General features: G+C 31.8%; 2 protein-coding genes across 2 annotated transcripts; one reads left to right on the forward strand and one right to left on the reverse strand.

The window, feature by feature from the left end:
• Positions 1 to 4,108: 4,108 nt before the first annotated feature.
• LOC123693341 lies at positions 4,109 to 4,653 on the reverse strand. Its single transcript, XM_045638397.1, has one exon. It carries the CDS (start codon positions 4,590 to 4,592, stop codon positions 4,119 to 4,121), a length of 474 nt encoding a protein of 157 aa, XP_045494353.1. The 5' UTR covers positions 4,593 to 4,653; the 3' UTR covers positions 4,109 to 4,118.
• Positions 4,654 to 11,096: 6,443 nt separating this feature from the next.
• Positions 11,097 to 12,464, forward strand: LOC123693374 (retinol dehydrogenase 13-like). Its single transcript, XM_045638445.1, has one exon. It carries the CDS (start codon positions 11,345 to 11,347, stop codon positions 12,299 to 12,301), a length of 957 nt encoding a protein of 318 aa, XP_045494401.1. The 5' UTR covers positions 11,097 to 11,344; the 3' UTR covers positions 12,302 to 12,464.
• The last annotated feature ends 1,521 nt before the right edge of the window (positions 12,465 to 13,985 follow it).

Raw genomic sequence — 13,985 nt, forward strand, 5'->3', positions numbered from 1 at the left:
GTTATTATAGTTCATTGAAAAGTTACATTTGGGGTTGCGTTTTTTAGGAGGACGCATTTTATTTTTTTGATGTGTAGGGGGGGTTAGTGTGAAGCTATCACCAAGTTTGTGGGGTCGCCACCCTTGTCCCACGGCCGCCATCTTAAAAATAGCGCTTAATATGGTTTTTATGATATATCTCTTAAACTATTAATCTGATAAAAAAAAATTGTCAACATTATTTGTTGCAAATTAAATTTTCTACAATTTTGGTCCAGTAACTTTTTGTCATAGAACTATAAATAAAAATGTTATGAGTGAAAATGTTCAGAAATTAGCGATATTTATATTTTTCAATAAAACTTTTTTTTTTATAATTTTACGAAGAAATAATATCAGACCATTTTTGTAGATTGTTGTAGTATTGTAGTTATATTGTAATACACGCGCTCTATACTATTCTAATATAATACTCTAAGCTTCTACTGGTAGCAGCAAGTAATATTTATTAGTTACACCAAGTACTTCCATAATTATGTTGTGCTAATTAATAAATTCCTAGTACCTACTTATCTCAGTTTATAAAGTTGTAAATGATTTCTTTATTTACTTTTATATTTACAATCTGACACAAACACTTTTACATTGCTTACATAATAAAAATTGATCACAATTTACTTTTGATATAAGTATTTTACACTGTGGCATAGCGCTAACGTTACGAAAAACAAACGACGCGAGGAGCGCGAGGAGCGCGTGTCACGCGAACGGCCCCGCACACCTCACCTCCAATCTTGCCTCGCGTTGAAATACCTCGCGTTAACTTTTGTTGATAAATGTTTAAATGTTGTTTCGTTTGCATATTTCTCAAAAATATCATCTTTAATTAGTGAAGTTATAATGTTATCTCAAAATCAGTTATTACAATCAGCTGGTCTGATTGCGTTATCCTTTGATTAAAAAAATGTTTTTAGCTTTCAGCTTGCGGTTATGTTTAAAGTCCGTTGAGTTTTTGTTTTAGTTTCAAAACCACTTCGTTAAGTTTGACGTTAATAATTGTTAATAATGCGATGTAAACGATAGTAATATTAATCATTGCGTAAAAAGTTGAATTTTTGTTTGGTTAATTTTTTTCTGTTTTGCTCTGTTAAATAATATGTTCGGATTAAATTGCCACCAGTTTTAACGTTTGAATGACAAATCCAGGTTATTTGGAATATTTTGTTTCTAAATTCTAATTAATTTACGTTACGTTAATTCGGTTTTTAAATAACTCATAGTAAAGCTACTCAAAACAAGACTACAACAAAAAAAAAATGTTAAATTTTTGTCACTATTAATTCTCGATTATGAAAATTTGAAAAACCACTTTGTTAATTTGTAAGAATGTTGAATTTATGTTTGGGAGTTTTTGTTAATTTTTTGTTACCAAATATGTTACGATTACGTTTGTGATTTTCAGACCTTTAAAAGGTTGGAACCTTCATTTAATCAGTTTGGGATACAATTTACCATTAATTTCTAAATGAAGTTCTGTTGATATTTTGTTACATTTGCAGTTCAGTTAATTTTGTTAATTTGGCGGTTATTTCATTTTGTTTTCTGTAATGATTTAAGTGATGTTAATTTATGATACACTAAGTGTTAATTTTTTGTTGGTAAATAAGCCGGTTTCGTTTGTTGATTTTACTGTTTCTCTTCGTTACGTTTCATGTTTTTACTTTAAAAAATTGTTTAAAATTTAAAATAATCATCAAAAGCATCTCTTACCTTCAAAGGTAATAATTTCTAGACTTTAAACCACGCGTTGTTAAGAACACAGTCACAAAGTGCCTTAAACCAAAAAGTGCCTGCATTCTTTTAATGTCTTTGTTTAAAAAATTGCCTTCTTTAAAGGTTTTTCATGGATTAATCTTTAAAAAACGCAATTATCGTACTTGTAATAACCTAAACAAACTTGGTATCTTGCTTTAGTTGCTATGTACCAGTACCTATAGTTGTACGTATAGTTTATATTAAAGCTGGCCAAAATGTCCTTATTACTTACGATAATAATATCTGAATGTTTGTTGACTCAACTTAGTGATCATTTTCGCCCTCAAAATTATGGTGAAACCATATCAGTAGCTTATTTAATTTTAATACAGTCATGTGTAGCAATATTTCCATAAAATTGCCGAGATAATGTGACCTTAATTAAATTGTTTCATACAAGCGCCGCACTGTATACACTCAGCGAATTTAACCATAATGTTTTAACATTTACTTTATAAAGTTTATCAATATCCTCTCCGGGGGCGAAAATGGACATTACGGTACCATTGTTACATCGTTACCAATCGCTTTGATCGTTTGTTACTACGTTCGTTAATGTTACATAATTTGTAAGTGTTGATTTATAGTTGTTTTTATTTGGATGTTTAATTGATTTAAGTTACAAGGCTGTGTTTGTTAGTTTTATGTTAAGTTTTCGTTTTAACTGTTTGTATTGTTCTTGTTATGCCGTCATTAAGGCCGCTAAATTGTTACCGGAACACCGATGAAAGAATTGTATGTAAATAACCTAGTAATTAAGTGAATCGTGTGTAAGTTAAAACTAAAGCTTTGGATAAAATTAACAGATAAGTATTTATAAGGGACGTACGAAAGTGTGTGATTGTGTGAAATAAATTTGATGAAAAAAAATGTTGTTTTACTAAATTAAATAACTCGTATCCTAAGTGGCGTTCGGATTGAATAAAAAGTTAATCTGGTCGGAAGCGGTTGGATCGCGTCCAACTGCTGGGCGCCTAACGTCCACTAACAAATGAGGTCGTCATCTCACAAGAACTCTAACCCCAATATATTACTTTTAACGTGAATTTTCCGAGTAAAATTTTATATTTAAAGTACCTTTAGTTACTCTCATATACATATTTTTATTTTATATCCTTTATGACAATATTGATAAATAATAATTTAACGACGGTTTGTCAATAGAGGCTCTATTTTATGTGTTTTTTAACTCTATTTTTTCTTAAAGTTCAATTATTTGTAAATCTTAACAGCAGCATCTTGAGTTTTAGAGCAGAAATTGTTTTAAAAGGAAATTACGTCCAATACCATACTCTATTTTCCAAAGAAATTGTGTCACAAATAAGATTGCGTTAGACGCCATCAAGTTTCATTGATGTTGTAATGACTCTCTGAAATATTTTCTTCGCAATTTCTATGGTAACGTTTCTATAACAGCCAATGAGGAAATAAAGAAATGTTACAAACAGACTGATTTAATATATGAATCTCGTATTTGAGCAAGGCAATTTAAGTAAACAGTTTGATAAGTACCAATTGCCTAATGAAGTATTCTTGTATCTCGAGAGCAATTAAAATAATTACTTAAGTAAAAAAAAGAAATCACAAAGAATTCAAGATGTACAAGACAGATTAAAAAAAAATAGAGTTATAGTTCTGGTGTTACGAAAATAAGAATTTGCTCTTGTATATTTGCGTAAATACTCAAAAGTGTAGCACATGTGCATGTTTGGAGTTGTACCATGTTGACAAACGTGTAGACTTGAAACTTAAAGTAGTTTCGGGTTGATATGCAACGTTGGAAAACATTGCATCTCGTACGCGTACACTGTCAGTGTAATGAAGATAGTTTTCGGAATGGAAAACAAGAAGTTGGTTTCATGCAATCTCGCCGCTTAGACTCTTCTTAATTGCTTAACTTTAACCGGCGCCTCTTCCTGTCCTAGAATTCGTTTAACTTTCTGCATACTTCACTCAACATAGTAACTGACACAATATCGTTCTGCGGTAAACATCGTGCTTATCCGAGTGAAATATTTTTTTTTACATGAATCAGGTCTTTTTTATCATAATTTTTTTGCATATTCGATTTGCTTAGTACCTATTAAATTACCATTAAAATGTAAATAACTTTTACATGGTCCTTCATTAGTAGGTCCTTAACTAGATACCTAATTAAATGAAATGTAATGAATTAACAAGACGTATTGAATGAAAAGTACACATATCAAAATATTTTTCTATATTTTGAATGAATTGTAATGAAACTTTATTTACTTATTCTGTGCATACTGTTAACGATTTTACTATTTTTAGTAAGTACGTATTTATAGTCTAGACACTTTTTATTGCATAAAATCTATAATGTTGTTAATTTCAAAACATTTACTGTAAGGCTCTGAAGGGGCAGTTTTACTCTCTTCGTTTATTTGTGCAGCGGGTGATATTTCTTCGGGGTTGCTTGCGAGTGTCCCTCGGAGAACGTTCACTAGTTTATTACACTGCTCGCTTCGTTTTAACTGCTTGTTCGTCCGTTCCTGTGTACTGACAAGCCTTCGTTGGTTGATTTGAATATGCTTTATTTTCTTCTTTATAAAGTTAACGTAATAATCCACTTGATACTGCAAATTATCTACGCTCCAATAGAACTTTAAGTCAATAAAGATCGTTAATAATAATGCAGCATACAGTCCGGTCAAACCAACTGCAAAGTAGAACAACGTTGGATCGCTTCTCGAGAAGAATGGACATTCCTCTTTTAGTGTAAGACAATTCCAGAAATATGAAGGCGATAAAACACTGTCTTCCATTCGATTCATGGCGGATAATGAATTAAAAACGGAAAATTTATTTTAAGTTTTTGACACTTCCCACGACAGAGCGCCGAAGTTTCTCCGGCAACTGACTTGAAAGAATCGAATGCAGCCAGTTAAAAAATCAAGATTTTAACACAAAAAGGTTCGTGCTACAAATAATTTACTTTCTTGGTTTACAAGTATCGTGAATAGTTTAAGTTACAGTAAAGATTTAAACAGGATCTATATTAGTTACTAATACTTATATTGATGATAAATGTCCTAGAAACAAAACAATAGTCGGTAGGTAGGAAACAAAACAATAATCGCAAAATACCAACAAAATACCATTGCAATTAACTATTTTATGATGGAAATGCTAATCACGACAAATTAAAATTATATTTAATAGTTAATATTGTATTTGGCATTTAAAATAGTTTATGTTACGTGGGAAGACCGTATTACCTACCTCAGTTTTAATTCATTATAAAGATTAATGAGTATGTAGGTAACTGTTAACCAAGTATACAGAATGGTAATACAAAATCAAAATAATAAAATCAATCAATATGAGTGTGATAATATATTCACATATTATATTATGTTGATAGAATTTATAGTTTAATTTTAAGTTTCAAGAGATTCATTTAAATTATATTGGAAATCTCTGTCCGTTTGATATATCAAAGGGTTTTGGGATCGGACAGACATTTAACCAGAGCGATGGACCGAAATGATTCCATAACTGTAGTATAATTTTGTTACGGAACTCTACATAAAAGTTGAAAAAGCATAGCAAATCATCCTTGACTTATAGTTTTGCATCCTGTAACTCGGCTACATTCAATTTTATAAAAACTGCCTGCAAAAGTATTTGTATAAGTTTTGTTGATATTTCATCCATAACTTTTGAACTTCTTGTAAGTTGGGATGTTGATGTGAGCCAACAACATGTCTTATATTTTATCCAACTTTGCTGTAATAAAAATAAATTTTAAGAAATATTTTAACTTACAGAAAAAATATAAAAATTAAGTAGGTACATACAATTTTTGTAGATAATTATCATCTTTGTGAACTATCAAGCGTATATTAACGTTCAAAATGTAGTAATTTTGAGTGAGATTGATAGTTTATTAAAAAGTGAAGTCCTGTTTTTCGTACAGGCAAGTACTGAGGCAATCAGTCTTCTGAGCAATGCCAGACGGAGATGTTTTCAACCGCTACCAAAAGCACCGAAAAGTTCTTACATCGCAGCATGTATTTTTTAGTAGATATTTAATTGCAAAGTAAGTAGGTATCAAACCTTTATCAAGGAATTCCTTGGTACTACGCCCACGCTTCATTGAAGAGGCTGTTGATGTTAAAAGCACTAAATTAATATTATTTATTTGTAGAGAGCCGCGGCTGTCCTGAACTCATGAAATATGGGACTCCACTTAAACTTTTAGGAAACCTTTACCTTTTAAGAGTGCTGAACCCGCATCAGTTTGTCAATTAACTTATTTGAATAGAAGTTATTGAATGAATAGTTTGCTTAAAATTATTCTATGCCTGATTGTTTACATAATATAAGTAGGTAATAGAAGGTATATTTTTTAGAAATCACAGAAGAGTATTTTTTTTGTTAATGGTAATGTTTTGCGATATTTCGAAGAAAGTTAATTGATAGAGCAGATTGGAGATTCACGTTTTCGGTATGAATCTAAGATAATTTTGGTATACCTAATGCTATTTATAACCTGTGCTATTACGGTTTATTCATGCGCATTTGAAAATAAATAATTTGGGTTTCAATATTATTATATTGTATAATCTTCAGACACGTCGTGTAAGGTAAGAAAAATATGAACAATATATATTTGAATGGGATTTGGTTATATTATGTTAATGAGACAAAATTAAGTACCTGTAAATGAAAACACCTGAATATGATTTATAACAAATTCGTTCAAATCCATCTTTTGCTTATTCAAAAGCAAGAAACGTTAGTACCTAGACTTATAATTGTTACCACAAAAGTGCATATTATGATCCATTTTTTATAGAGAATAAGTATCTATGTAGAATTTTCGAAGCAGAATTGAATATTAGTCTATAACGACGTCATAATTTTCATACTGTTCAATTATTCGTGTTATTTTAGAAAAGCAATATGGTACTAATACTATTCTCCTAATAAAAAGTTGGGGAAATTTTGAGATATAGCATTTATTGCTCATCTTTTTCTGTAGGCGCTATAAATTATTAATCTGTTTTTTCGCATGACGTAAAAGTTGTATATCTGAATTATTTCTTTCATTAGTTGTAGGTTAAAAATAAAAATGTTGATAATTTCAGTTGATATACATTTTTTATACTAGCAAACGAGCCAGCGATGCACTTGGTGATAAGTGATCACTGCAATCGTTAAATAATTGTTAAATTGCTATCGCTAGCAAGCATTGCAATTCAAATCACAGGCAAATGGAAATACTGCTAATGACAAACTGTTCCGCAATTTAGTAGTCCTAAGCAGAAAATGTCAAGAAAGTGCATGGTTGCTCAAGACCACACATCTAGGTGATATAGCTTTACCGAGTGGGTAGTGTGATTGTATTTATTTCTTATTTATTGTCGAATTTGGCTGCTGGTATTAAGTCAAACTGTCGTTCGAAACCCTTTACAATTGGTTGAATTCGTATGGACACGCAAAATCACGCCGCAATGCATCGAGCCGATCGCTTAGCTCGGGTTTGATGACGACTTGAGTGGCTTGACGGTGACGGCGGTCAAAGGAAAGTGGTTGATATGGGGTGCTCCAGCCCAGAGGTGAGAAGAGTATCCCATATGAGGCCATACTTTTGCCTTATAGAATTGTAGCTGGTGTAAAATACTGTCTCTAATATGTATCTCATTAATCATTATCCCGTAGATCTATCTACCTAACTTATTAAAAAACAAGCTTGTGAATTGATACAATTCATAATATGATATACTATTATAGTAATAACACACATTTTGATACCATGTGTAATCACGTACAATGCGATTTGTATTTGTTTTATCCAAAGTACAACTGAAATCATTAGATAAACTGACTCTACTTAAACATAAACACCCCTAAAACAAATAAGTAATAAAAACTTTGATCAAGTTAAACACCCTAATTCATAATTACACCATGAGGTCTGGAAGGTTACAGTCTTTACATATAAAATTAAAAGCATCTAATCTTAAGCTTAATGAAAGACTTCCTAAGTCAGTAATGGTAGGGTGAAGCCGCGGGCGCCAAGTTCAACAATTGTAAGACTTAACAAGGTCGTAAAACGTGCTCCACTCGTTTGCAGTTATCTAGTTGCTTGATTTTATCTCGCACCTAATGAGGTTTAATATACCGACACTACAATTATTCAAGATCTTTAAATTGTCCGTCAGTTTGAGAAAATTTCGTAGGTTTTATTAAAGCGATGTTAAAGAACGACAATACAATGATTTATTCGGGTTTCGTAGCCAAATGGCAAATCGGTATCCTTATAATTTTGGCAGTCTGAATATCAGAGCCATTTTACTCGGAGGATGGTATTGGAAATGTATAAAAGAAAATTTTCTGAATCGCTACAAAACCATAATATTAAGTTAAACATATGATTTTCTGAATCGCTACAAAACCATATTAAGTTAAACCTATGATTTTTTTTATTTAACATAATATATAATTTGGACGCGGGCGTGGTTCTGTAGGTACTTCTTTATTTTATTCATGTATTTTCGATTCAAAATTATAAACATATGTACCTATTTATATCTCTATTATCTGTTTACCTACCTATATTGCAGGTGTTCTTCCAATAATCTGTTTTATTTGTTTGCATTAATACTCAGAGTTATCAAAATTCTAGTAATTAATTTAATTATCATTATGACACTCGCAAATATAATCAGTGAGATCCATTAATATTAATGATTACAATTAACAAATGTAACATTCAGGTTGCCGCTCAAAGCAAACCCAAATATCCAATGTTTTGGCATGTGTTTAGACAGAAAAGTGGCTAACTATTTGATTAATTAATGACTGAACGGCAATTATATACCAGGCCAGCAGGTATTAAATGTTTAATTTAGCTAAATGGCTGCGATATTTAAGTATTGATTTGCTCTCTACGCTACGTTAATATCGTCATTAAGGACAGATATCTTCAGTGTACAAGTTTAATGCATGCCAATTTGTCAACGTACCTACACAGTACACATAGCTAATGGTATTAGGTAGTTCTTAAAAGATCCGAATAAACTTTATTAATACCTAGTTAATGTTTTGAAGCTGTTGTCTATTTACTAACGGTGACACTGACTACAACGTATATTAATACTAGGTACTATGAGTAATTTCTGGCCGCCCTATTTTTGATTTGTATAAGAAACCATACATCGTGTTAATTGATACAACATACTTTTAATCAAATAATATTTTTCCAGTAGTATTAAATAGTGACATTAATATATTCAGGATCAAGGATCAACCAAATCGATTCAAGTTTATTAATTAAAAGTCAAGTCAAAAGATTAATTATTATACTTGTATGTACTTTATTATATTTATTGAAACATAATATGAAAATGTAGAGACAACACATCCTTGACTTTTGTTCACATGTTGAAAATTATTCATTCAGTGGTGATATTTAGCTTAATTTATTCAAATGATTGTTTTTGCTATAATATATTTATAAGTTATAACTGTTTCTTTTGTACAGACTTATAAATTATTAATCTTAAAATGTATTTATTTATATTTGCAGGTAAAACAGAGTTATTTAGATAATTATGGACAACACACGAAAGAAACTGATCGTGGCTTGGTTTGCCGAAGACCATTGTCGAGATGATCTTGGTGGCGACTAGTCAAGTCCAGATAGTAAAGAAGACCATGTAGAGAAGCAGCAAAGATGCCTATACCGGAGATAAATGGTAGGAGGTGGATAGGTGCCTTCAATGCGCTATGCATACATTCAGCAAATAAAAACTTTGATTCTATTCAACGTCGTGATTTCCTCATGGACGGCGCTGGCTTGGATGAAACCCCTGGCACCTAATGGCGCATCCACACATGCCATGCAACTTGCAAGTGCTATGGAAGTGATGGCGGACATGCATTGGCAAATGCATGTCCGCCGGCCGTGCCGCCGACATTGCCTAGCCTGCCTCTGCCATGCAAATGCCATGCACATGCCATGAAAATGTCATGCAAATTCCATGCAAATGCAATGCAAATGTCATGCAAATGCCATGCAAGTGCCATGCAAATGCCGTGCAAATGCCATGCAAATGCCATGCAAATGCCATGCAAATGCCATGCAAATGCCATGCAAATGCGATGCAAGTGCCATGCAAATGCCGTGCAAATGCCATGCAATGCCATGCAAATGCCACGCAAGTGCCATGCAAATTCGATGCAAATGCGATGCAAATGCCATGCAAATGCGATGCAAATGCCATGCAAATGCCGGCGGCACGGTGCATTTAAAAAGATATGTTTGTATGTTTTGTTGTTTATTTTAAATAGAAAATATATTGTAATGAAGATTTATAAATAAATAATAAACAGATTTTTTCATTTATTTGTGTACTTTTTCTTGTTTTAAAAATGGTATACCCTTGTAGACCACGCGACCTCACACGTCACTTTTAGATATGCGACTACTGTAGTCTGTAGGGTTAAAAAAATTACGGCTGTTGTTCCTTCTGCAAATTAATCACCTCTACACTTTCCAATATACATACGGATACAGCCACAGATTACTTAATAGTTATACGTCTAGATATCGTTTCTTATTCTATCTCTACTAGTAATGAACTCTTGAAATTGAATCGCTTTAATATTGGTGTTTGCAACGAGACTCGTTTTGGACCGACAACAGGACTACTCGAACTAAATATCTATATAAATTATAAACAGTTCAGAGACGGGCCGTAATATCCGTTCTTCAGTTAAGATTCTAATTTATCTGAATTCATAAACGCTATCTTCAAACATACATTTATGTTCAAATATGATTGAAATAGAAACCATAAAACTTTTGTTTATAGAATCATAGAATCATAGAAAAGAAAATCATAGAATTTATGGTGAAAACTTGAATACCGGGCCGTCAATAAAAATATATTACCTACTACATTGATTTTTCAGAGGCTTCGTGTGTCATGACTGTTCAAACGACTTTCTCCGTTGCAGTTAAAAACCTTTTGTATATCTACGAAAGATCTACGACATATTTATGAATTTTTTAACATCAATGTGTAAAATAAATAAAAATTCAAGAAAAAAAAAAGATCATGAACGAGTATTGGAATATACATACGCATAGGTACCTATTTCATTGCATTGTGAATGAAACAATTTTCGCCGAAAATAAGTGTTAATAAGGTAATTCAAGAGAGTTCAATAATAATATAAAATATACTTTTGTTATTCAAGGTGACATATTTATAGCGGTACTTGATTCAATGACAGTTTATTGCTTACGTAACGGTTGTTAAGACCACGTCGCGACGCGTACGCACGTCTATAATATATTTAGTACAGAATAACATACCGTAGAGACGGTCGGGTACTCTCGGTTGTGAAACGGCATGTACAGATAAACTATACCTTCTTATCAAGACTAAAAGAAACAGACTTATCTATCACACCGTTCACATGCTTCAGTGACCTCCTATATAAATGATTGTAAATCATACCTATATTCGTGGTAATGGTGTCAACGCAATAAAATATCAACTACAATAAAATGATTTTTATTGCGGTCATAGTTCTGACTGTGTTTATTGTGTTACTTCTGAAGATCTATCAAAAGTTCACGCACGCAATATGTCATTCGAGTGCTCATATGGTGGGGAAAGTCGTGATAATAACAGGTGGGAACAGCGGTATCGGATTCGAAACCGCTAAGAACTTAGCGGAGCGCGGTGCAAGGGTCATTATCGCTTGTCGCAGTATCCGGCGAGGCACAGCAGCCAAAGATGAAATCATTAAAGCGACTGGCAATACAGAAGTTGTTTATAGACATTTGGATTTAGCATCGCTGCGATCAGTTCGGGATTTTTGTGAAAAAATATACAAAACAGAGAGCAGGTTGGATGTCCTCATTAATAATGCCGGCGCAGGCGGCCTCGGTAATTACAAGACGGAAGACGGGATTCACATAGGAATGCAAGTGAATTATTTCGGACCATTTTTATTAACCTGTCTTTTGTTGCCTTTGCTCAAAGCTTCTGCGCCTAGTCGAATCATTAATTTATCATCGTTGACTCACAAATATGCGGAAATGGACTTTGAAAATTTGAATATGGAAAAATATTGGAGTGATTACTTGGTGTATGCGAATAGTAAGCTGTACCTTAATCTGATGGCATTAGAATTGAGTCGTAGGTTAAAGGGTAGTGGCGTGACTGCAAACGCGTTGCACCCTGGAGTGTGCGCAACGAATTTATTTAGGAACATTAATAGTAAAATTATACGTGGTATAATAAAAATAGGTCTTGATTTCGTGTACCAAAGCCCTTGGGAAGCGGCACAGACGTCGATATACTTGGCTGTGTCACCAGACGTGAAAGACGTGAGTGGTTGCTATTTCAGTGACTGTCGTAAGAAGATTCCATCACGCTTGTCGCAAGACGCTGACATAGCAAAACGGTTGTGGGTGGAATCCGAAAAATTAGTCAAATTTTCTGTAGATGATAAGTAAAGTAATGTGATAAATTTTTGAAACTTGTTAATTTATTTAAAGTATACTTACCTATATTTTTATTGCTCATGTTACATATTCATGACAGATATTTTACATTTGTTAATTAAGCATTTAAGTAGAGTTATTAAAAACGAATTGGAACAAAACGATTAATTTACAATTTTTTGTTTTATTTATTGTTTTCTGAATATAGGTTTAAAGACTTTATTAATCATAAAAACAATAGTTCACTTAAAATGAGTTACATGCTATCTTATAAATAATAATTAATCTTATCTCTAATTTAAGGTAATACTCATACATTACAAATTTATAGCAGAATCTTATGATGCTATTTTGACTTAGATCATTTACTTAATGATCTAAGTATTTTGAGTATAATAATTAATGTAATACCTATTATATTAACAAATATTAATTTATACATGATAGTAATAATATTATGATACGATATGATGAAAAAAAAGTACCTTAAACTAGCTAGAGATAGCGAAAAAACAAAAATTCCTAGAATTTCCTACATAACAACATATTATCTTGGACAATTAGTTTTAGATTATAATAATATTACAGAAGGTAGATGTTCTTTTATTTCATGTAGAAAAATAGGTTATTTGGATATATAAACAACATGATAATATTATGTTCTTTTACGAACGATATTATTAAGACACAGACTGATCCGATGACAACGTATGACCTTTATAATTTTCTGTTACAATTTTAGCTCTAATAAAATATTGGAGATATATTTAATAATGAAAATATAATTTCCTAAAATTAGTAACATATGAAATGAAAAAATATTTGAATACGTATGAAAATATAATATAGTAGCTAGGTATATAATATGTTCGTCTACTTTACACACATATATTTTCCTTATTGGCCTCGACCCAATAATGTTTTACTACCACATGTTGTATCACCCATTCATCACTCTACGCTTCTAGATCAAAATATTTCCTTATTGTTGTTTCTTGAACTTTTTTGTTATTCATTTCCTATTGTTCACTAGACTGATAAATCAAAGAAGTCTGATGTTACTTACAAAATAACACCAATTGAAACACAAAATTTAATTATGAATTTAATTCTAGGTTTTTTTTTTATAAATTTAAATGAGCAATTTTGGATTAATCCTTATAAACGAAAATCATGTTAACGTTAACAAACGTAAATGAGAGAGCAACATTATCGGTCGTTTTAATTTAAATTTTGTGTTCAGTTGTAGGGATAAATACTTCAATGTGCGTCATCCGTTACATGCTCAGAATTTATAATTTTATTTGAAAACTTATTTAATATCAAATTAGTGACATATAGCTTAATAATAATGTTATTGCAATCGACTTATGATTATTAACAGTTTACACGAGCGTTAAATGCATGGCAACATCATTCGAGCGTGAAAATATTACAAGAATGTACGCGTATTACTTTCTCACTAGGTATACATATATGTACGTACATTTCTCTTAGCTATTAAATCGTGCAGCCGTCGAGGACCAACCCAATAACAATAAGGCTGGATTCCTACTAGAATGTGGTATGTTGTAGTATAAGAGCTAGAATGTACAAGAGATCAGTTTTCATCTGAAAATTTTAATATGAATCCAAAATTAACATGATTTGAATTGTTTTTGTAGAGTGTGGTGGTCTGCTGATTAATTCGTATTCG

This window comes from Colias croceus, chromosome 7, assembly GCF_905220415.1.
Source record: "Colias croceus chromosome 7, ilColCroc2.1".
Taxonomy (NCBI): domain Eukaryota; kingdom Metazoa; phylum Arthropoda; class Insecta; order Lepidoptera; family Pieridae; genus Colias; species Colias croceus.

Bases quoted from the DNA above. Each gene is read 5' to 3' on its own strand.
- LOC123693341 (XM_045638397.1), bottom strand. From the start codon at position 4,592: ATGAATCGAATGGAAGACAGTGTTTTATCGCCTTCATATTTCTGGAAT.
- LOC123693374 (XM_045638445.1), top strand. From the start codon at position 11,345: ATGATTTTTATTGCGGTCATAGTTCTGACTGTGTTTATTGTGTTACTT.